The sequence below is a fragment of the Polyodon spathula genome, chromosome 48 (genome assembly GCF_017654505.1).
Source record: "Polyodon spathula isolate WHYD16114869_AA chromosome 48, ASM1765450v1, whole genome shotgun sequence".
NCBI classification, from domain to species: Eukaryota; Metazoa; Chordata; class Actinopteri; order Acipenseriformes; family Polyodontidae; genus Polyodon; species Polyodon spathula.
The window spans coordinates 642,136-664,781 of NC_054581.1; the positions used below are offsets into that span (position 1 = coordinate 642,136).

At 48.1% G+C, this 22,646-nt stretch overlaps 1 protein-coding gene, 1 long non-coding RNA gene and 1 pseudogene across 2 annotated transcripts; 2 read left to right on the plus strand and 1 right to left on the minus strand.

Annotated features, from left to right (window-relative positions):
• Positions 1-1,068: 1,068 nt before the first annotated feature.
• LOC121306546 (glypican-6-like) lies at positions 1,069-8,232 on the minus strand. The gene is made up of 11 exons (XM_041238326.1): positions 7,919-8,232; positions 6,169-6,327; positions 4,732-4,866; positions 4,280-4,455; positions 3,647-3,727; positions 3,327-3,492; positions 2,470-2,600; positions 2,245-2,385; positions 1,998-2,134; positions 1,621-1,796; positions 1,069-1,453 (listed from the first exon to the last, which is right to left on the minus strand). Exons 1-11 carry the CDS (start codon positions 8,103-8,105, stop codon positions 1,179-1,181), a joined length of 1,764 nt encoding a protein of 587 aa, XP_041094260.1. The 5' UTR covers positions 8,106-8,232; the 3' UTR covers positions 1,069-1,178.
• A 12,365-nt stretch (positions 8,233-20,597) lies between these two features.
• On the plus strand, positions 20,598-21,860 carry LOC121306619. The gene is made up of 3 exons (XR_005948229.1): positions 20,598-20,682; positions 21,377-21,421; positions 21,847-21,860. It is a non-coding gene; the product is annotated as an uncharacterized LOC121306619 (long non-coding RNA).
• A 3-nt stretch (positions 21,861-21,863) lies between these two features.
• The window catches only part of LOC121306471, a 1,672-nt pseudogene continuing 889 nt past the window's right edge, over positions 21,864-22,646 (plus strand).

The window sequence follows — 22,646 nt, forward strand, 5'->3', positions numbered from 1 at the left end:
GCCCTCAGGACAGGCTCCCTGTCCCGGCAGGCTGCCTGCACCATCTGCATGACCAGCCCCGCAGCCTGTTCGTCGGACTAGAGCGCAAAAAACACACGTACAAATCAGCAAATAATAACAAAACCCATCGTCACTCCACAGCAGCGAAGCAGGGACGATGTAAGAGCCGATGTAAGATTTGTGGCACCCGGTGGCAATTTTGTGTCAAAAATCTCAATCAAATACATACAAGCTGCAGTTTCAACATTCAGCCCCTAGGTGGCACTGCGTGCCAAGTAGAAATCTCACAGTACATTTTCAGCAATGAAAAAAAAAAAAAGAAGTGTTTGGTTTCGTTCAATCTGAGGGGATCGATATTGTCGCTTCATGGTTGCACTCAATAAATTAAAAACAAAAAGTAAATAAAATAAATAAATACAAATTATTGGTTTACATACACATGTCTCGAGAAAAAAAAAAAAAAAAACAACAACAGATATGTATACATACAGGGAACAATAATACAAACAATTATAACACTAAATCATACAAGTTGTGCTTTTTTGGATTTATTAAAAAAAAAAAAAAAAAAAATCAGGATTACACGTTATGGAGTGCCTTCGGTATGGAGTAGCTCGCGCGACACACCGTGTGCGTATCAGAGGCCCAAGGTGAGCCGAAGTCTTCAGACATTATTTTAAAACTGTTGCACGCATTACAAAACGAATTTAGGGCCCAGCGTCAGCGGAGTTGCAAATTTGTTCCAGTAACACCTCCACCCCCCCCCCCCCCTCCCCCAGCCCCCCCCCCCTTCCAAAACCATTTTCACTGTCATTTAAAATCCCACCCCCAAATAAAAACTGGTGGGGGGGGGGCCCACCCGACCCCCCCATATTCGGGTGAAACTAAGCACCTTCAGGACCCCCCCTCCCTTCCAACTCCAAAAATGCATGTGTCGTAAAATGAATTCACCTTTTTAATGATTATAATTAATAATAATAATACAATAAAAAAATTATCCACTACATAAAAAAATGAAGACCAAAAAGGTCTATTATTATTATTATTATTATTATTATTATTGTTATTAAGCTCACAGTATGAATGCATTTAAAATCTCGACTGGTTCAAACTTCTCTGCAATGTGGGGGGGGGTCTGTTAGTTGAAGGAAGCTGGGCTGGCTGGGCGCAGTGCTGTCTTACCGCCAGTAGATGGCAGTGAGCGCCAGCAGCAGTAGCAGCAGCACCAGGGGAGGTCTGTTTTGCAGCCCTGGGGCTCCGGACTGCATTCGGTCGCCCTGGTTCTGGTGCTGGTTCGGTCGGGTCCACTTGGGGGCTCTGTCCCGGCCGCGGGGGGGCTTGCCCTGTCCCGGCCCGGCCCGAGAGTTGGGGTTCTGGTTGTACAGGTTGGGTCCGGAGGCCGGCCAGTCCTCACTGTAGCGCTCCCCTAAACCGGAGCCACTACCGTCCTCACCTGAGGGGGGGGATACAAGTTAGAAGAGGGGGGGTGTCTGAGTGTCTCTGCATCTTTGTGTCTCAATGTGCTTGTCAATGTTTCAGTGTCTCTCTGTCCTGAAAGACAGTGTTGTTCTGCACATGTGTCAATGTGTGTGTGTCTCAGTGTCTCTGTGTGTCACTCACTGCTGTCCTGGAAGTCTGCGTCGCTGCCGCTCTGCGCGTGTCTCAGCCGGGTGGTGGCGCTGCGGAGCTGCAGGATCTGCTGCCTGGTCTTGCTGTCGGGCCGGGCGATGTCCACCTCCACCTCAGGGTTATTGATCTGATTCACCAGCCCCTCCCCCGTCACCCCCGGCAGATACCTGAGACAAGAGAGACGCTGAGACAGGGGCAAGACAGACACTGAGACAGGGGCAAGACTCATGTCTCCACCTCTTCCCTATCCCATCTACTCCCCTCTCTCCTCTCTCTCCCCTCTCTCTCTCTCTCTCTCTCTCTCTCTCTCTCTCTCTCTCTCTCTCTCTCTCTCTCTCCCCCCCCCCCCCCTCTCTCTCTCCCCTCACCTGCCCCTGCCCTGCCCGTTCCAGCAGCGCTCCTGGTTGCTCAGGTCCTCGCTGAGTCTCTCGTCATTGCAGAGTGTGTCGGGGAGCGTCGCCCAGAACCTGCGCATCGCCTTCAGCTTGTCCTTCAGATCCGTGGCCTGGGGGGGGACCCCAAAACACAGAACAGCGTCAACACCCCAAAAAACACCTCCCAGTATTAACCTGTGTCTCCTCCCTCGTCCCTCTCTCCCAGTCCTCCCAGTCTTACCAGTCTGTCCAGGTTGGTCCGGGCCGCGGTGGTGGGTCTCTCCTCGGGGGTGTAGGTTCTGAAGCGCCGCTTCGTCTCGTCTCTCGGGGATCGTTTGGAACGGCCCGGTGCCGGCCGCGGGCTGCCACACCCCTGGAACACCTGGGGGGGGGGTCAGAGTTGAGAGATCAGAGCCTCACCTCACCCCCTCCCGCTGCCCTCCCAGTGCTCCCAGTCCGCTCCCACCTTGGTGCTGGTCTGCACGCTGTTCTCCTGCAGGTACATGATGGCCTCAGAGATCTTCACTCCGATGGAGTCTGTCGCCAGCTCCATGTTGAAGGGGCCTTGCAGCTTCTCAGTGACCTGCAGCAGGGAGTCTGCCAGGGGGAGAGAGGAGAGAGGGGAGGAAAACACAAATCACAATCCATCCACTGATCAGCACAGGGATAGAAACACTTCAGGACTGTAGATCAACCAGGGGGCACACAGCGGGGTACAGGGAGAGGAGGAGGAGGGGGGATACACCAGAGAACCAATTAATATAATGGAGACACACTGCTTCCCTCCCAGTCCCTCCTCAGCTCCACTAGAGCCACACTGCTTCTCTCCCTCCCAGTCCCTCCTCAGCTCCACTAGAGCCACACTGCTTCCCTCCCTCCCAGTCCCTCCTCAGCTCCACTAGAGCCACACTGCTTCCCTCCCTCCCAGTCCCTCCCAGCTCCACTAGAGCCACACTGCTTCCCTCCCTCCCAGTCCCTCCTCAGCTCCACTAGAGCCACACTGCTTCCCTCCCTCCCAGTCCCTCCTCAGCTCCACTAGAGCCACACTGCTTCCCTCCCTCCCAGTCCCTCCTCAGCTCCACTAGAGCCACACTGCTTCCCTCCCTCCCAGTCCCTCCTCAGCTCCACTAGAGCCACACTGCTTCCCTCCCTCCCAGTCCCTCCTCAGTCCCTCTCCACTAGAGCCACACTGCTTCCCTCCCTCCCAGTCCCTCCTCAGCTCCACTAGAGCCACACTGCTTCCCTCCCTCCCAGTCCCTCCTTTTTTTACCCTGCCCCCTTACTGTCTCCCCTGAAGGGGTGGGCCTTGGGGCTTCCACTCACCAATGAAGCTGTTCCACTCTGAATCCAGGTCCGCCTGATTGGCCAGGCAGCCCTTCATCACGTTGCGGCAGAAGGAGTGGCAGGGCTTGAGGGAGGGCAGGCCCCGGCACAGGGGGCAGTAGGAGAGCCTCATGAGTGCACGCTTGCACTCCAGAGTGGGGGTGAGCTGAGTGGGGTGGGGGGAGACACACTGTGATCAGGAACCGGAGCTAAACTGAGCAGAACACAAACACTACAACAAAACAACAACAACACTGCCAAACAAGGCAAACAAACAACAACACACACAATAATAACAAAAAGACGACGAACGACAATACCTTGACAGCGCGCCCCACGAGGTCTCTCCCTGTCGCCAGACCCTGGACCAGCGCCCGAGCTGCAATGAACGCACGAGAGACCTGGAGAGAGAGAACGAGAGAGAGAGAGGGGGAGAGAGACAGAGAGAGAGAGAAAGAGAGAGAAGAGAGAGAGAGAGAGAGAGAGAGAGAGAGAGAGAGAAGAGAGAGAGAGAGGGAGGGGAGAGAGACAGAGAGAATATGAGAGAGAGAGAGACAGGGGGAGAGAAAGAGAATGAGAGATAGGGGGAGGGAGGGAGAGAGAGAGGGAGGGACGGAGAGAGCATGAGAATGAGAGAGAGTTTCAGTTTCTCTTGGATTCAGTTCCCGTGCTCTGGTAAAAGTTGAAACGGTGAATCTGTACAGCCCTATTCTGGGATACCCTTGTACGTATGCATGTATGTATATGTTTACGCATGTATGTATGTGTGTATGCATGTGTGTCTGTATGTAAACAGATCATTAAAACGAATTGTTTATATGTACTGTTAAATCTAGAAGTGGTAACTTATTAAAAATTATTTCACAATTGCGTCTGCGATATAAAATTACGTTTTCAGCTCCCTAATGCCCCTCAAACACGCGTAACCGTTAGTAACCCGCCCCCCTCCTCACCTGGAGGCGGAGCCTGCGCGGCACGTCCCCGAATGGGCGGAGCTGCTCCGAGTGCTTGCTGACGCACTCCAGATAATCCTCACTGAACTGGTACTGCGGATTCACCAGAGTAAACATGCGCTCCAACAGACGAGCCCAGAACTCAGACAGGACATCGTCCAGACTCACACTGCCCCCTGGAGGAGAGAGACAGAGCTAACATAATATACACTGAACATCATCCAGACTCACACTGCCCCCTGGAGGAGAGAGACAGAGCTAACATAATATACACTGAACATCATCCAGACTCACACTGCCCCCTGGAGGAGAGAGACAGACAGACACACTGAACACACACACACACACACACACACACACACACACACACACACACACACTGACCCTGTACATCTTCGCAGCTCCTTGTACAGCTCCCACACACGACACACCACACACACACACACACTGACCCGTGTAGTAGCTTCGCAGCTCCTTGTACAGCTCCTGGAACACGCGTGAGTTTTGCGTGTAGAGACGCCCATATGTCTTCGTGAACATCTGATTCATCGACTTCTCAGCGACATCAATGAGCTCGCGGAAGAACTCTGAGAGGGGGAGAGGAGGAGGAGGAGTCACACTTTCTGAATAAAATACAAATGCAATTGAGCAGAGCAAGGCATTCACCAGCAGGGTCAATTCTCTCTATTCAACCAGAATTCACCCCCCAACCCTGTTTCTAGAGCCCCTTCCCCTTTCTAGACCCTCCCCTCTCTCTCTAGCCCCTCCCCCATCGTCCAGTTTGCCGTGTCTCTAACTCCTCCCCCTCCCTCTCTAGCTCCTCCCCCTCTCTCTAGCCCCTCCCCCATCGTCCAGTTTGCAGTGTATCTAACTCCTCCCCCTCCCTATCTAGCTCCTCCCCCTCTCTCTAGCCCCTCCCCCATCGCCCAGTTTGCAGTGTATCTAACTCCTCCCCCTCCCTCTCTAGCTCCTCCCCCTCTCTCTAGCCCCTCCCCTCCTCACCGTCCAGTTTGCCGTGTCTCTAACTCCTCCCCCTCCCTCTCTAGCTCCTCCCCCTCTCTCTAGCCCCTCCCCTCCTCACCGTCCAGTTTGCCGTGTCTCTAACTCCTCCCCCTCCCTCTCTAGCTCCTCCCCCTCTCTCTAGCCCCTCCCCTCCTCACCGTCCAGTTTGCCGTGTCTCTAACTCCTCCCCCTCCCTAGCTCCTCCCCCTCCCTCGGCTCTCTAGCTCCTCCCCCTCTCTCTAGCCCCTCCCCTCCTCACCGTCCAGTTTGCCGTGTCTCTAACTCCTCCCCCTCCCTCTCTAGCTCCTCCCCCTCTCTCTAGCTCCTCCCCTCCTCACCGTCCAGTTTGCAGTGTATCTAGCTCCTCCCCCTCTCTCTAGCCCCTCCCCTCCTCACCGTCCAGTTTGCAGTGTATCTAACTCCTCCCCCTCCCTATCTAGCTCCTCCCCCTCTCTCTAGCCCCTCCCCTCCTCACCGTCCAGTTTGCCGTGTCTCTAACTCCTCCCCCTCCCTCTCTAGCTCCTCCCCCTCTCTCTAGCTCCTCCCCTCCTCGTCCAGTTTGCAGTGTATCTAACTCCTCCCCCTCCCTATCTAGCTCCTCCCCCTCTCTCTAGCCCCTCCCCTCCTCACCGTCCAGTTTGCAGTGTCTCTAACTCCTCCCCCTCCCTATCTAGCTCCTCCCCCTCTCTCTAGCCCCTCCCCTCCTCACCGTCCAGTTTGCCGTGTCTCTAACTCCTCCCCCTCCCTCTCTAGCTCCTCCCCCCCCTCTCTAGCTCCTCCCCCTCTCTCTGGCCCCTCCCCTCCTCACCGTCCAGTTTGCCGTGTCTCTAACTCCTCCCCCTCCCTCTCTAGCTCCTCCCCCTCTCTCTGGCCCCTCCCCTCCTCACCGTCCAGTTTGCGGTGTCTCTGCGTGAAGGTCGTCAGGAGGTACTGGCTGGACTGGTCGAAGGCGTTGCGGAAGTCAGCCTCACTCTGGCGCAACAGCGCCTCCTCCATGTCGCTGGAGCAGCACGTGTAGTCCTGGGGGCAGGTCCGCAGGTGCTCTCCTGCCAATCAGAGAGCAGAGAGGGGAGGCACCGGCCAATCAGAGAGGCGAGACTGCCAGTATTCTCTTAAAACTGCAACACGAATCCCACCCTATGCCTCTCGCGCTTAACCAGGGAAATGTCTTTCTGAGCTATGTTAAATATTACCCTTGTTCAATAAATTAATATTAATTTAAACACAGACGAGGTCTAATTAGCGTGTGTGGTCTGGCGCGGGGCGGTCCATTCTGCGTCGGCACAGGTGAGCCCCCCCACCCCCCTGCAGAAGTCAGGTGGTGCATTCCAGCAATGCTCAGGTCTTTGAAATGCCAGGATTCCGAGAGAGACAGGGAGGGATGGATGGGACTTCCAATAAAGCATCAATAATTACTTTCTCTGCCTCTCCCTCTCTCCCCTTTCCCTCTCCCTCTACCTCCCTCTCTCTCTTTCTCTCTTTGTCTCTCTCTCTCTCTCTCTCGCCACCTGCTCCCCGGCCCGCAGGACTCTCAGTTTTCCGATCGCGCTCCAAGGAATCAGTCAGAGGAACATGGTCCCTGAGAACCGGATCAGACAGGGAGAGGAGAAGGAGTGCACAGAGACACACACACACACACACACACACACACTAAGACACACACACAGAGGAGAGGAGAGGGAGTGCACAGACACACACACACAGGAGAGGAGAGGAGAGGGAGTGCACAGACACACACACACAGAGGAGGAGAGGAGAGGGAGTGCACAGACACACACACACAGAGGAGAGGAGAGATGGTGCACAGACACACACACACATGCACACACACACACACACTGAGACACACACACACACACAAAGAGGAGAGGAGACAGGCTGTTCTCCAGACTCTTGAACTGTGTAAGACTCCTGTTCCATAGCGGTTTGATCCCTTCCCGGTTTCAAATCCCCTCCAACTCAGACCAGGCCCGTGCAGATCAGAGGTCAGAGTTCACACGTCAGGGCTGGAGAGCGGAAGCTTTAGGTTAGGGTTCAAGAGGTCACGAGCAGAACAGGGTGGAGAGACTCAGAGTCAGAGTTGAAATTATACAGAGTTAAAAAGATGGGTTTGAACTGTATTAATCTTCCAAGAAAAAAAAAAAAAACCTTTTACTGAAACATTTCATTATGCTGAGTGATTTCCTCAGCGGCTAGCCCCGTTGAGGGTGGTATTGATTACCTTTATCACACTTTTTTTATTTTAAAACACATTGATAGATAAGGGCGATTAAAACAAATAAAACACACGCTCTGTGCATTTCTCCGGGCGTAATGGGGCGTTCAGATAAACACATACCCGACCCGTTTCCAACAGCGAGCTAGGACTGTAGCACAGAGTATCAGGGATAACGGAGAGACCGGTTACCGAAACAAAGGCTTTCCAAATACACTGCGTACGCAAGAAATGTGTAGCTTAAAATAATAATAATAATAATAACAACAATAATAATAATAATAATAATAATTACAGCTCTAGTAGAAAATACAATTAGACTGAAGATAAAGGTTTGTAGCGTCGGGTTTCTTTTGTTAGAGACCCCCGTGCTGCAAACTGCCTCCCCTCCCGTCCCCTCCCGTCCCGGCCGCTTGACTTGCCAGATATTTGAGTCTGAGGCGCCGTGTCCAGGCTCAAACCTTTCCCCCCGTAGGCTTGCCGCACCTCGCTGCAGCTCCGGCTCCGCGGGTCGCCCCAGCCAGACGTGCAAAGAAAACAGAGGATGAAGGGAACCGAGGAGAGGAAAGATCTGCGTGTGGGAGGAGAGGCGAAGAGGAGGCGCTCCATCGCAGCCAGAGACCGGCCCGGGACAACGCAGCGCAAAACACCGGCGAGACTCGAACCCCGGCCGCTTTCTCTCTCTCTCTTTGTCTCTCTGTCTGTGTATCTGTCAGACTCTCTCTATATCTGTCTATCTCACAGACAGAGTCCTCATAGAGAGTCTAGAGAGATCTCTCCCCCTCTCTCTTTTGACTGGTTATTTTAATTAAAAGGTATATAGATATAGATAAGGATTTGTAAAAATCTTTCAAGATAAAACGCCAGTTGTCCGCGCAGTATGCGCTGCCTTGCTTGGTGTGCAGCTTCTATATCACATGTAATCACTGACCCCCCCCCCGCCCCCTTCCCCAGCCCCCCCTCTCTCTCCAGAGGGAGCACACACTCTGAACAATGAGACGGGCTGGTAGTGTGTGTTTGGGGGGGGGGGGGGGGGGGGGGGTGTGTGTTGGGGGGGGGGGGGGGGGGGGGGGGGGTTCCGAAGGGTCCTAGTGTGAACCGGGTATCAGAACACAGCCCCAGCACGAGCTCAGGTTATTGGTGTTTATTTTGACTTTGTAATAATACAATAATACAATAATGCGTTAATAATATAGTAATTATGTATGTGTGTGTGTGTGTGTGTGTGTGTGTGTGTGTGTGTGTGTGTGTGTGTGTGTGTGTGTGTCAATGTGTGTGTGTGTGTGTGTGTGTGTCAGTGGTCCCAGTGTGTCAGGGTCACTCCCAATATACAGTAGGGCAATTTTTTCCAGTACAAAACGACACAGGGCATTGAAAAGATCAATCACCACATCAATCCATCCCCCCCCCCCCCCCCCCCCCACACACACACACATAATAACCCCGGGGAGGGGAGGGGGGAGAGAGAGCCTGACACTCTGTCGACCCAGCTGCACTCGAGCTGGGCTGTCTCTGACCTGTAATGCACACCAACATCGATCTAATGGGAGAGCTAGATGTAGGAGGGGAAGAGGGGAGGGAAAGGGGGAGGGAGGAGTGGAGTGGGGGAGAGGAGGGGAGGGGGGAGAGGGGAGAGAGGGAGAGGAGGAGAGGGGAGGGGAGAGAGGGGAGGGGAGGAGGAGGAGGGGAGGGAGGAGGAGAGAGATGAGAGGGAGAGAGGAGAGAGGAGGAGAGGAGGGAGGAGAGGAGGGAGGAGGAACAGCATGTGTTACTGTAATAATACTGGAATTGCTTTTGCAAAAAAATAAACGACTGTCTGTGTTGTGAATTGGTCTAAAAAAAAACCCAACTCGAATATTTTATTATATATTGAGAGAAAGAGATAGAGACGAGTGGAGGGAGTGAAGGGAGGGGTGGAAAGAGAAGTAGCGAGGAGGGGTAAGATGAAGCAGGCTGTCACAAAATCAATAGCTTACACGGGCAGCTTCAGTTTAATAGCAGAATGGAGAAGCCGGAGGGGTAGAGAGGCAGAGAGAGAGAGAGAGGGAGTGGCGGGTCATTATAGCGTCCCCCGAGATGTAATGCATTCTCTCCGACCCTGCGCGGTACTGAATTTTATCATTATTTTTATTATTATTTATTATTTATTATTTGTTACCCCTAGAAGATTTATTATTATTATAACCCTTATTATTATTATTATTATTATTTTAGCATTTATTAATAACACTGCTATTATGAAAAAAAAGATTAGCTTGTATTTAATTTCGCAATAATTACATAATAACTGCTAGAAATGAACATTTATTAAGTAACACTGCTGAAAAACTGGGAATGCAGTTAACACAACTGCTAGAATATGAACCTGGATGCTTGTAAATTAATAATAACACTGCTAGAATATGAACTGGGATGCTGTGTATTATAATAACACTGCTAGAATATGAACTGGGATGCTGTGTATTATAATAACACTGCTAGAATATGAACTGGGATGCTGTGTATTATAATAACACTGCTAGAATATGAACTGGGATGCTGTGTATTATAATAACACTGCTAGAATATGAACTGGGATGCTGTGTATTATAATAACACTGCTAGAATATGAACTGGGATGCTGTGTATTATAATAACACTGCTAGAATGTGAACTGGGATGCTGTGTATAATAATAACACTGCTAGAATATGAACTGGGATGTTGTGTATTATAATAACACTGCTAGAATATGAACTGGGATGCTGTGTATAATAATAACACTGCTAGAATATGAACTGGGATGCTGTGTATTATAATAACACTGCTAGAATATGAACTGGGATGCTGTGTATAATAATAACACTGCTAGAATATGAACTGGGATGCTGTGTATAATAATAACACTGCTAGAATATGAACTGGGATGCTGTGTATTATAATAACACTGCTAGAATATGAACTGGGATGCTGTGTATTATAATAACACTGCTAGAATACAATATGAACTATGCTGTGGACTGCTAGAATATGTGGGATGCTGTGTATAATAATAACACTGCTAGAATATGAACTGGGATGCTGTGTATAATAATAACACTGCTAGATGAATGATGAACTGGGATGCCTGTGATATTATATGTAACACTGCTATATATAATGAACTGTGGGATCTTAATGCTAGAAACATAACTCAGATTTGTACTGACCTTATATAATATATGCTGTGTATAATAATAACACTGCTGGAATACAGTATGAACTAGGATGCTGTGTATAATTATAACACTGCTAGAATATGAACTGGGGTGCTGTGTATTATAATAACACTGCTAGGATATGAACTGGGATGCTGTGTATTATAGTAACACTGCTAGAATATGAACTGGGATGTTGTGTATTATAATAACACTGCTAGAATGTGAACTGGGATGCTGTGTATAATAATGACACTGCTAGAATATGAACTGGGATGTTGTGTATTATAATAACACTGCTAGAATGTGAACTGGGATGCTGTGTATAATAATGACACTGCTAGAATATGAACTGGGATGTTGTGTATTATAATAACACTGCTAGAATGTGAACTGGGATGCTGTGTATAATAATGACACTGCTAGAATATGAACTGGGATGTTGTGTATTATAATAACACTGCTAGAATGTGAACTGGGATGCTGTGTATAATAATGACACTGCTAGAATATGAACTGGGATGTTGTGTATTATAATAACACTGCTAGAATCTGAACTGGGATGCTGTGTATTATAATAACAATGCTAGAATATGAACTGGGATGCCGTCTATAATAATAACACTGCTAGAATACAAAAATGAACTAGGATGTTGTGTATAATAACACTGCTAGAATACTTTGAACACCCTTTACGAACAACAATATTTAACTGGGATGCGCTGTGTACAAGTCAATAGTAACACTGCAATAAAGAACTCTATCTGCTGATGTGTTATAATAACCACTGCTAGAATATGAACTGGGAACTCTGCGGTTATTGGCTGTGTATTGAATAGATAAGCACTGCTAGAATATGAACTGGGACTGTGGGCTTTATGGGTGTATTCACTATAATCAACACTGCTAGAAAAATATGAACTGGGATGCTGTGTACTTATGTAATAACAACTGCTAGAAATATATAACTGGGATGCTGTGTATTATAATATAACACTTGCTATAAAATATGAACTGGGATGCTGTGGTATTACAAGTACACTGCTAAAATAGACCATGTTTATTAATAACCCACTAAAAGAAACTGGGAAACGCCGGGTCGACAAATCGATTAATTAACACTGGATCTAGGCGAAAAATAAACTGCGATGTGTTTGTTTTCATTATAAAACACTGCTAGAACAAATACTCTGACCTGGATGCTGGTGGTATTATAGTACCCTGCTGTCCTCGAAATGGCTGGGATGGACTGATACTGTGATTGGTATAATTAATAACACTGCTAGAATATGAACTGGTGAGTGCCGGAATTCGAATTTATGTTTATAACACTGCTTAGAATATGAACCTGGTGGATGCTGGTTTAGTTATAAGCGCCCCCCCACACGCTAGAATATGAATCTTTGGGATGGATGGAGGGGGGGGGGTGGGGGGGGGGGGTTGGGTGGGGGGGGGTTTGCTATATTAACACTGCTAGAATATGAACAACAGGATGCTGTGTATTATAGATAACACTGCTAGTAGAATAGAACTCCCCCCCTAGAATCTGAAACTATTGAAAAATAACACTGTAGAATATAGAACTGGGACTGTACACACACGTTAAAATAACTCACATGCTAAATATGTACTATTTGACTGCTGGGTGTATTAAAAGAATATGAACTGGGATGCTGTGTATTATAATAACACTGCTAGAATATGAACTGGGATGCTGTGTATAATAATAACACTGCTAGACTCTAATGAACTGTGCATAGGGATGCTGTGTAATTTACCCTGCCCTGTACATTTGCTTTCGAGTTTGGGGGGTTGGATGCTGTTGTTCTGCTAGTCTTTGGCTAGCTATTCGCCCACATGCACGAGGGGGGGGGTTATGGATTGCAAATGTATAGATCCTGACGTCCAGACAGAGTCCGACCCAGCTATTTGGCAGGGTTGCGGCTGCCTGGATAAGGGATAAACACCTGAGTTCAAACTGATGCTTGCAAAACACAGCGATCAGGGGGGGGGGGGTTGGATTGCGTCCTGACGTCAGACGCAGACCCACTATTTGGCAGGGTTGCGCTGCCTGGATAAGGGATCACTATCTTGCAAGCGATCCGCAGCACTTGCTTGAGAATAACGAAAGCTGCTTTGGATTACCCATCGCGAAAGAAAAAAAAAAAAAAAAATTACCCAGTTTCTCAAGTTTCACAAACGTGTGAATAATGGACCTGAGTCTTATTATAAAGCAGCCCAGTGCAGGCGGGTCTATTTGACGGGCGGCGGAGGGTTACCGGAAGCCCCGCGGGTGGTTGTGAGGCGCTGCGGCCATGTGCTTCTTTTGTTTACAACAACACTAAATCCGCGGGGAGGGGGCAAAAACCAGGGAGGGGGGGCAGTGGGGCAAATTCAGGGGTGTTTACCCAAAGAGTTCTCACTTCCCCCCTACTGGACCGAAATACCCAGTGTCCTCAATTTCACAGACGGTGATAGATGGACCTGAGATCTTATTATAAAGCCTACCCCAATGCAGGAGGGTCTATTTTACGGGAAGGACGAGGTTACCGGAAGCCACCCCCCCTGCGGACGCCTGCCCGCTCTGCCATATGCTTCTCTTTTGTTTACAAACCCCAACACTAAATCCGCTCCTGGAGGGGGCAAAAACCAAAAAACCCATCAGAGGGTTTGGCACCAAGATAAACTGGGGCAAATTCAGGGGTTGTGCAAAAAAAAAGTCACCAACCCGGACAGGCCGATGCAAAGGAAGATGAATTAGGGAAGAAAAAACTCGAAAAAAAACCACAAGCCCGGGTTGGCTCTTGATAAACACGGGGGCAAGTCTAGGATGCAAAAACAACAACAACAAAACAAAACAACCCCCCAACAGACAGGAAAAGGGGGTCAAGAGCGCAGCCCCGGCCCGCCCCCCTCTTGATATGAGGGGGGGGGGGGGGGGGTCGATTTTAAGGTAACTACCACATTTCAAAGCGGGGGTCGATTGGAGGAATTTTAGTAGTTTTGGGGGGTTGAAGTTTAAGTTGCCGGGGGGGGGGGTCTATTGTTAGCTCTGAAATTCAAAGCGAGCTGGGAAGTTAGTTTTGTGATTTGCTTCTCTGTAAAGTTTGCCCCGGCTCTGTTTTGTTTTTGTTATTTTGTTTTTGTTTACAAGTCTGAATGGGCAGCGGTGCAACAAAGTAGCCAAGCTGCGGGTGGAAATACACTTTTTTTTTTCCCCAAAGTGCAACAAAGTGTGGATATGATCAGATCAGGGAGCAGGGGTAAGACACAAAGGGTGTATTTTATTTTATAATAGCGAAAGTGAAAACAGCGAAGCGTTCAGTTCATGTGTCTCTCCCATAATAACGACTTTGAAGGAACTGGTTTTGTGTTTTTTTTTTTAAGTTTTGAACTGGTTTCGTTTTGAAGCCCGTTTTTAATTAGTCTCGGTGATCGGTTTTACAAGGGAACGGGAATCGATTAATTAAAAAAAAAAAAAAAAAAGCAGAAATTTTAAATTTGAGTCGAACCTAAATCCTGGATCGCGCTGAGTTTGTTAAACTCTATTATTATTATTATTATTATTATTATTATTATTATTATTGTTATGCGCATGTGTCAGGCAATGGGTTTTTACCCAACGGGACCCCCGCACCCTTAAAAATAATTTTAATTTTGAGTTAATCAAGTAAAATGATAGTTTAGTTGTTTTTGTTAATTTGTGTGTTTTTTTGTTTATTATTTTGCGGGGTTGTAACTCTGCCTTTTGTAAACTGCGTGACGTCATCCTGTTACTGTGTTAATTTGCATGGATCAGCACACGTGACACGCCCCAATTAACAGGCTTTAATCAGTTAGAATATAATTTGTGTATATTTGACAGGGATCATGTTAAAATGTTTTTTTTTTACTTGTGTGTTTATATAAATATTTATTGACTTATTTATTGTACTCAAGATGTTTGTTTCGGGGTGCAAGCTGTGTGTTTGATTGAATATTTGTCTGTTTTTATTCTGCACCCCCCCCACAGCGAGGTGTAAATCTCTCTCTCTCTCTCTCTCTCTCTCTCTCTCTCTCTCTCTCAGATCCAGTCTCCGTCCTTCATTCCTCTCATGTGCCCCAGTCAGGAACAAGTCCGGCTCTCGTCTCAGATCCAGTCTCCGTCCTTCATCCTCTCATGTGCCCCAGTCAGGAACAAGTCCGGCGGCCGTCTCTACATCCAGACCCGTGAGTGAGTGATGGGGGGGTACATGCAGCGATAGGAGGACTCTCTGAGTGTCTGACACTGAAGGCACTAGAGCCCAAACGCTGGTCTACTTGACTCAGTTTAGTTTTTTTCAATAACACGGAAAGACCAGGTCAATAACCCTTCCTGTACTGAATGCACCCCCCCCCCCCCCCCCCCCACCCCCCCCCCCCCCCCCCCCCCCCCCCCCAGCTCCAAGGCCCCCATCCCCAAGGCGGTCATCCCCTCGCTGGGACCAGTGTACCATATTGGTGAAACCTAGCGCACCTGTATACCTCTCCCCCAGTTCAACTCCATACACTGGGACCTGAGTCCCTCCCTCTCTCCCCAGGCGCTACATGGCTCTCTGTAAGCGACGCCAGCCCGCTATCCCAGAATCCCTGCCCGATTACATCACAGTGGCAAACATGGAGACGAGGACGGACACCCCCTCCGCCAGGACCCTGCTGTCCATCCTCAGACTGTCCACAGCGCTGGTGAGGGACGCGACAGGGGCTTGGGGCTTGCTGTTTTGAGAAGGACCTCTGCTCTGCTAAAGTGCTTACAGTGCAGGTAGCTCTGTACCCGCCTACCGCAGTGTGGGCACTTGCAGCGTAGGGAGGTCATAGCCATCGAGCAAGAGGGAAGCGGGGCGGGGGGTTGGAACATGGATAAGGACATTACATTTCACCATGAGGGATAGAATTGATAAAGTAAACTTGTGTTGTTTTTTTTTTCATGCATTTGGACAGATTTTTAACCCTACCCTTTTTAATTGTTATATTTATAAATGTTTTACATTTTCCCTATCATTGTGGTAACTTTACACTCGTCTTTTGATCAAGTGACGTCGGGGAAAATCGAAACCGTCAAATTGCACAGGCTTGTGTTTATGATTTTCTTCATTTTTTTTCAGTGATTGTTTTTTGCTACTGAATGTATTCTGCTGGTTCTGTTGCATGACCTCCAGGGAGACTGGCTTGCCTGCCCCAGCCTCCTCCTCTCCACTAGAGGGCTCTACCTCGGCACTTCCAAAGTGCTGTTTGTGCAGGTAGTGGATTTCTGAACCTACTGCAAGACCAGCACTTCCTGAAGGCTCGAGGTACCAGCAGCTACTGACCACAGGGGGGCGACATCGCACTGCGAGCCTGCAGCTACCGGCCAGACGTTTTTTAGAATGAACTCCCTCAGCTTCATAGAGTCCAGTGAAAGCTGCTCAATAATGTTCCCTTGTTAACATATTGAATTGCACCCCCTCTATATAGAATGAACTCCCTCAGCTTCATAGAGTCCAGTGAAAGCTGCTGAATAATGTTCCCTTGTTAACATATTGAATTGCACCCCCTCTATATAGAATGAACTCCCTCAGCTTCATAGAGTCCAGTGAAAGCTGCTGGATAATGTTCCCTTGTTAACATATTGAATTGCACCCCCTCTATACAGAATGAACTCCCTCAGCTTCATAGAGTCCAGTGAAAGCTGCTGAATAATGTTCCCTTGTTAACATATTGAATTGCACCCCCTCTATATAGAATGAACTCCCTCAGCTTCATAGAGTCCAGTGAAAGCTGCTGAATAATGTTCCCTTGTTAACATATTGAATTGCACCCCCTCTATATAGAATGAACTCCCTCAGCTTCATAGAGTCCAGTGAAAGCTGCTGGATAATGTTCCCTTGTTAACATTGAATCACACACCCAGCGCTTTTGTAGTTTTCCAATATACTTCACTTAAAACTGACACACTTTTTTTTTTTTTTTTTTTTTTTTTTTTTTATAAATGTAACCTTTGATACTGCTGTGATGATTTCTAGTAGTCTTTTGTGACCTTGTTTTGCAGGGCTGCTGTCTCTCTCGCTCTCTCTCTCTGTTTGCAGGGTTGCTGTGTGTGTTTCTGTCTCGCCGGTCGGTTTCCTGCTGGTCTCCAGTGAGTTTTGCAGGGTTGCAGTCAGTCTGTGCCTCGCTGTGAAGCTGTGCAAACCCATGCAAAACTGACTGTGGCCTGGATCAGTCTGCCTGTCTCCCTCTCTCTCCTCTCTCTGTGTGTTTCCTAGCGGAGACGCGCTGAAACCAGCGTGCAGAGCCGATCCAGGACTGGCCAGTGTTGAGAGGCTGAGGCTTGAGCAATTGCTGCCACTCTGAGAGGCATTGCACTTGTCTCGGTCTGACAGTGCTGGCACAGCGCGACACCAGCAGGGCACCGTCCTCGCTGTTAGCGTTCGTCTCTGACTTGCTGGACCAGCTGGTTTAAAGAAAAGGGGTCTTGATACCAGCTCAGCCCCTGACTCCCTGTGTGTGTGTGTGTGTGAGACCCTGAGCGAGTCGCTTCACCTCCTTGTGCTCCGTCCTTCGAACGAGATGTAAAACAAGCGAGGTCCTATTGGAAGAGACTCTGCAGCAGCAGCCGCAGCTGTTGATGATGCAGAGTTCACCCTTTTTTTTTTTAAAAAAAAAAGTCAATAAAATTAAAAAAAAAAAATCAAATGTGTTCCTATGAGCTTAATTGCATAAAATGGCCTATCAATTACACCCCTCCCCAAACACACGGGTAATTAAATTTCTCTATAAAACGAGACTGATTTGCAATCAGAAGTTTGCTTATGGGAGGAATTCATCATAACAGTATTCTCTCCTCTGTTTGCCCCCTGGGTTCAACATGGTTTTAGGGGTGTGTATTATAATGTGTGTGTGTTCTGGTCTCTCTAGTGTCTATCCTGTGTTTAAAATATCTCAAATTCTTTCAGCAGGAGAGACAGCTGGTTTACCCGGGGGTTCGGGGGGGGGGGGGGGGGGATATGAAATTATGAGAATCCTGCCTGAACAAAACTGAACTCAAAGGACGGGGGAGTTTGTACGCTGCGGGCGCTCTCCCTGCCTGACCAAAACCGAAATCCCATTCCCCATGCCTTGAACCCGTTTTAAATGCCAGATTAATCGGAACACGAGCAGTGTTTCTCAATGAAAACGTTACATGGGGGTTATGGAGAAAAAAATATATAGATTGGTCACACAGAACGTTAAAATCACAGAGACGGATGCCAGTTCAACCTGTGGTCTACCACCAGGAGGCAGTGCGGTGCAGCGGTTGAAGTCCAGGGCTGGTCCCCGGTTCAAATCCCACCTCTCCCGCTGTCTGACTCTCTGTGTGTGACCCTGAGAGAGTCGCTTCACCTCCTTGCGCTCTGCGGATGAGATGCTAAATCAACGCACTATTGGAAGAGACTCTGCATCTAATGCGCAGTTCACAGCCTGCCTCTGGAAAGCACTGTGTGATGGAGGTCCACTGTGAAAGGCGCTATATAAAAACATTAAAGATATTTTTAGACAATCTCGAGGTGATTCCACGACATGATATAATTTTGAGATATATATGGGCTTTTTTTAAGTTAGGAAGAGCCAGACTTAAGGTCTTTTATACCAAAGTGAAATTCAAATTGTTGCTGGTCATTTCTTTGTAGATTAGATCTCAAATCTGACCCTTTTCTGTGCGAGAATTCCAATACCGACTTATTGACAGTGTTATGGCAGGTTGTTTATTTATTTATTTATTTTATTTTTTCCCAGAATGGAACGCTCTGAATGTGAGGAATTTGCTCTGTTTTTTATTTTTTTTTTTTTACAAGCGAAGAGAGATTATAAGAGATGTTATTTTCTGCTCGACAGCGTGTGCTTGCGTGTTGAAACGGGAATTACAGGTGTTGAAAAGACACAGCCGGGATCTGACTGTGTTGTTAAAACGTGTGAAAACTAAACGAGTTATTATAACTATTGAAAAAAAAAAAAAAAGAAAAGAGAAGAGAAGAAACGCCACTCGCGTTTCTGCAGCGGAGGGGATATTGAAAATGCAAACACGCATCGATCAGCCGTCCAGCTCCGTCTCATAGGGTTTTATTGCATCTCAGTCTCCTCTCTCTCTCTCTCGTAAATAAATACAGAGCGCCTTTCTCTTTTACAGATTCCTTTTAAATGTAGCGGTGCGCTTAAATAACATGTATTGGTTATCCTTTATAAGATTATAAACATATATATATATGTGTGTGTGTGTGTGTGTGTGTGTGTGAATTCTAGACACTGGATGCGTGTGTCATACAAAATCACACGAATAAGTGACAGTGAAAAACCTGGAATAGCAAATTTAGACAAGAAGCTAATAACCGATCAATAATGGCTAATAACAGATCAATAACAGCTAATAACCGATTAATAAGGAGCAAGAGACAACAGGCTGGTCTGGAGCGCTGATTTTAAGCGAGCGACTGTGGGAGCGTCTCTCACTAAGAAATAAATAAATAAATACAATTAAAATCACAACACATGCATGCATGCATGCATTACCTGCCCCCCCCCCCCACCCCCTCCAGGGACCCCCTCCTCCCCTGGGGGGGGGGGCCCCCCCCCAGCCCCCTTCGTCGGTCGAAAGCTCACAGCGGGGGAAGTTTCAAATCGTTTATCAAACACGCTTTTTAAAATGACACAGGAGGATTCCTCCTAATTAGAAACAGTCGCGCAGCTTCGCCCCGGGGCCCCCCCCCCCACCTAAAAAAAAAAAAAAAAAAAAAAAAACCCGCCTTGCGGACGTGCTGTTTCCACAGCAACTTGGGGAACCCCCAGAGAGTCTCTCATGGCGATACCGCATCTGGGGTAGGGCCCCCCCTCCCGAAGCAGGCTATAAGGAATTGCCCTTATTCTCTCTATATATGAGACGACCTCTTACCTGCCGGGCTCGGATTGAGCGGAGCGGCCAGGTCCACTCAGAGTCTCACTGAATAAACACGGGACCCCACAGGACACCCGGCAGGGCAAACGTCTTGCAAATCCTTAAATACTGCCCGAATGAACTAAAATATATACTTTATACTAATTATATATATAGGAGAGAGAGATATATAGAGAGAGAGAGAGAGAGAGAGAGAGAGAGAGAGAGAGAGATACTGGATTAAGAACAGCTACCGGCTGCAACCTATCCGGAGTTTCTTATTAAATTATTACCGGCTAAGAAAGAACACCCGAGAACGCTGAGGATAGTTTTTGACACCCTCGGAGTTTTAAATATAAATATTAGCGTTTGAATTGATGCTGCAGTTATTATAATAGGCGACAAAACGGTCCGAATAGTGTAACAGAGGCGCTGACAACAGTGCGTCTCTGCTCGGCGTGCTCGTTTCTAATCGAGACTGTGTTTAGAGACATTTCACCACAGGTAAAGATTTTAAACTCGCACGTTAGCTTGATCCGCTATAACCTTATTCAATGTGGTTATTGTGTTTTTATAATTGTGTCGCTGTCATAAGACCTTAGTTTGAATATGTATACCTTAACTGTAAAGCACAGAGAGGTCTGGTAAAGCACAGGGAAGCATTGTAAAGCACAGAGAGGTCTGGTAAAGCACAGGGAAGCATTGTAAAGCACAGAGAGGTCTGGTAAAGCATAGGGAAGCATTGTAAAGCACAGAGAGGTCTGGTAAAGCACAGGGAAGCATTGTAAAGCACAGAGTGTGGTAAAGCATAGGGAAGCATTGTAAAGCACAGAGAGGTCTGGTAAAGCACAGGGAAGCATTGTAAAGCACAGAGAGGTCTGGTAAAGCATAGGGAAGCATTGTAAAGCACAGAGAGGTCTGGTAAAGCATAGGGAAGCATTGTACACCAAGGATAAAAATACAATCTTCCAATTAATTAATAAATCAATCAATCAATAAATGAATAAATCAATGAAGGAGTGACACTGTCTGCCTGTCTTCTCATTTCAGAAAGATGATATCTCAGATGTTCCTGGTGGGGGCGCTGTTGTGCACTGTGCTGCTCCCAGGTCAGAGGTCTCCCGCGTAATGATGTGGGGGTGGGTGGGGAGGGGGTGGGTCAGGTCTCTAGAGTCCTTGATCCAGGGGCGCTGCCCTTGGGAAGAAAGAAAAAGTAGTCTCCTGGGGGTTTCAGAAAGCGGTGTGTAGGTTTCAAAGCGCTGCCCTTGGGAAGAAGAAAAAAGTTTGCCTTGCGTAAAGCGTGTGTAATGCTGCGCTTTAATGATCCCGGGCTGTGTGTTTTGTTTAGAATCAGCGCTTTTGAAAGGGAACAGGCTGGTAGCTTCTTAGAGGGGTGTCTGTTTGTGTTTTATCGTTTACCCTATTATTTTTTTTTTTTTTTTAAACACCAGATGTTGTTCCCTGGCATTGCTCCAGCATATAACCCCCCTCCTCTCTCCTATCCCCTCTTCTCCTCTCCACCTCTCTCCTCCTCCTCTCTCGCCCTCTACCTCCTTTCTCCTCTGCCCCTTTCTCTCCCTGTCCTTTCTCCTCTCCACATCCTCCCTCATCTCCCCCTCTCTTGTCTCCTCCTCCTCTACCCCTCCTCTCTCCTCTGCCCCCTCCTCTCTTCTCTCCTCCTCTCCCCCTCTTTTTTCAATCTCTCCCTGTCTCCTCTCATTTCTCTCCTCTCCCCCCTCCTCTCCCCTCTCCTCTCTCCTCTCCTCTCCTCTCCCCCTCTCTTCTCCTCTCCTTTCTCTCCAGGTCTGCTGGATGCCTCCTCACTGATGAAGCTCATTAAACCACAAGGTAACCCTGAGAGACCCCTTCTCATAGATTCTGTTTTATCTTCTTTTAGATTCAACACAAATTCTTATTTGCTTATAACTTTTGAAAACTGCTTTAAAAAAAACAGATTGCAAGGGAGTTCCCCACTCACTCACTCTGAATATATTTCTATATAGAGAGAAAGAGAAAGACATTAAACTGACATGTGCTGTGACAACACAATTCAGAAACTAGAATGCTGAATTGCTGTTTATATTGTCTCCCTTTCTTCTCCCCTCTCCCCCTCTCTCCTCTCTCCTCTCCTCCTCCCTCTCTCCTCTCCCCCTCTCTCCTCTCTCCTCTCCTCCCGTCTCTCCTCTCCCCATCTCCCCTCTCCCCCCTCTCCTCTCACCCTCTCTCCTCTCCTCCCCTCTCCCTTCTCCCCTGTCCCCCCTCTCCTCTCCCAGCCCCTCAGGTGAAGTGGATGAGGGGGAGGACCGGGGGTGACCTGGGAGAGGGGGGGAGGGAGTGTCCCTCTCCCTCCTCTCAGGCTCATGGTTTCCTGAAGTACCGCTCACGCCGCAACGCTGGCAAGTGGCATCGAAACATCCGGACTTCCAGGCTGTTACCGGTACTACAACAGCATCGGCCACAACGAGGGGGTGAGAGAGAGAGAGCACCTACCCTACCCTAACACCAACCCTACACCAACCCTAAACCCTAACCCTGACCAAAACTCTAACAGAACACCCTGCCCTAACCCCCCAATAGGTTTTGGCCCCCAACCCTAACCACAACCCTAACCCCAACTCTAACTACAACAGCATCGGCCACAACGAGGGGGTGAGAGACAGAGAGCACCTACCCTACCCTAACCCTCCCCCAACCCCAACACTAGAGCGTTATTAACAGTCTTGTCTTGTAATCTCCACTGTGTTAGTAACAGTCTTGTAATCTCCACTGTGTTATTAACAGTCTGTCTTGTAATCTCCACTGTGTTATTAACAGTCTTGTCCTGTAATCTCCACTGTGTTATTAACAGTCTTGTCTTGTAATCTCCACTGTGTTATTAACAGTCTTGTCTTGTAATCTCCACTGTGTTATTAACAGTCTTGTCTTGTAATCTCCACTGTGAACACATACATTGTCTTGACAATCTCCACTGGTGTTATTAACAGTTGTGTTTGGTAATCCGATTGCCCCCCCCCCCCCCCCCCCCCAGCTCTACGAGATTGATCGGATCCGGATGCTGTACCAGCAGATGCGT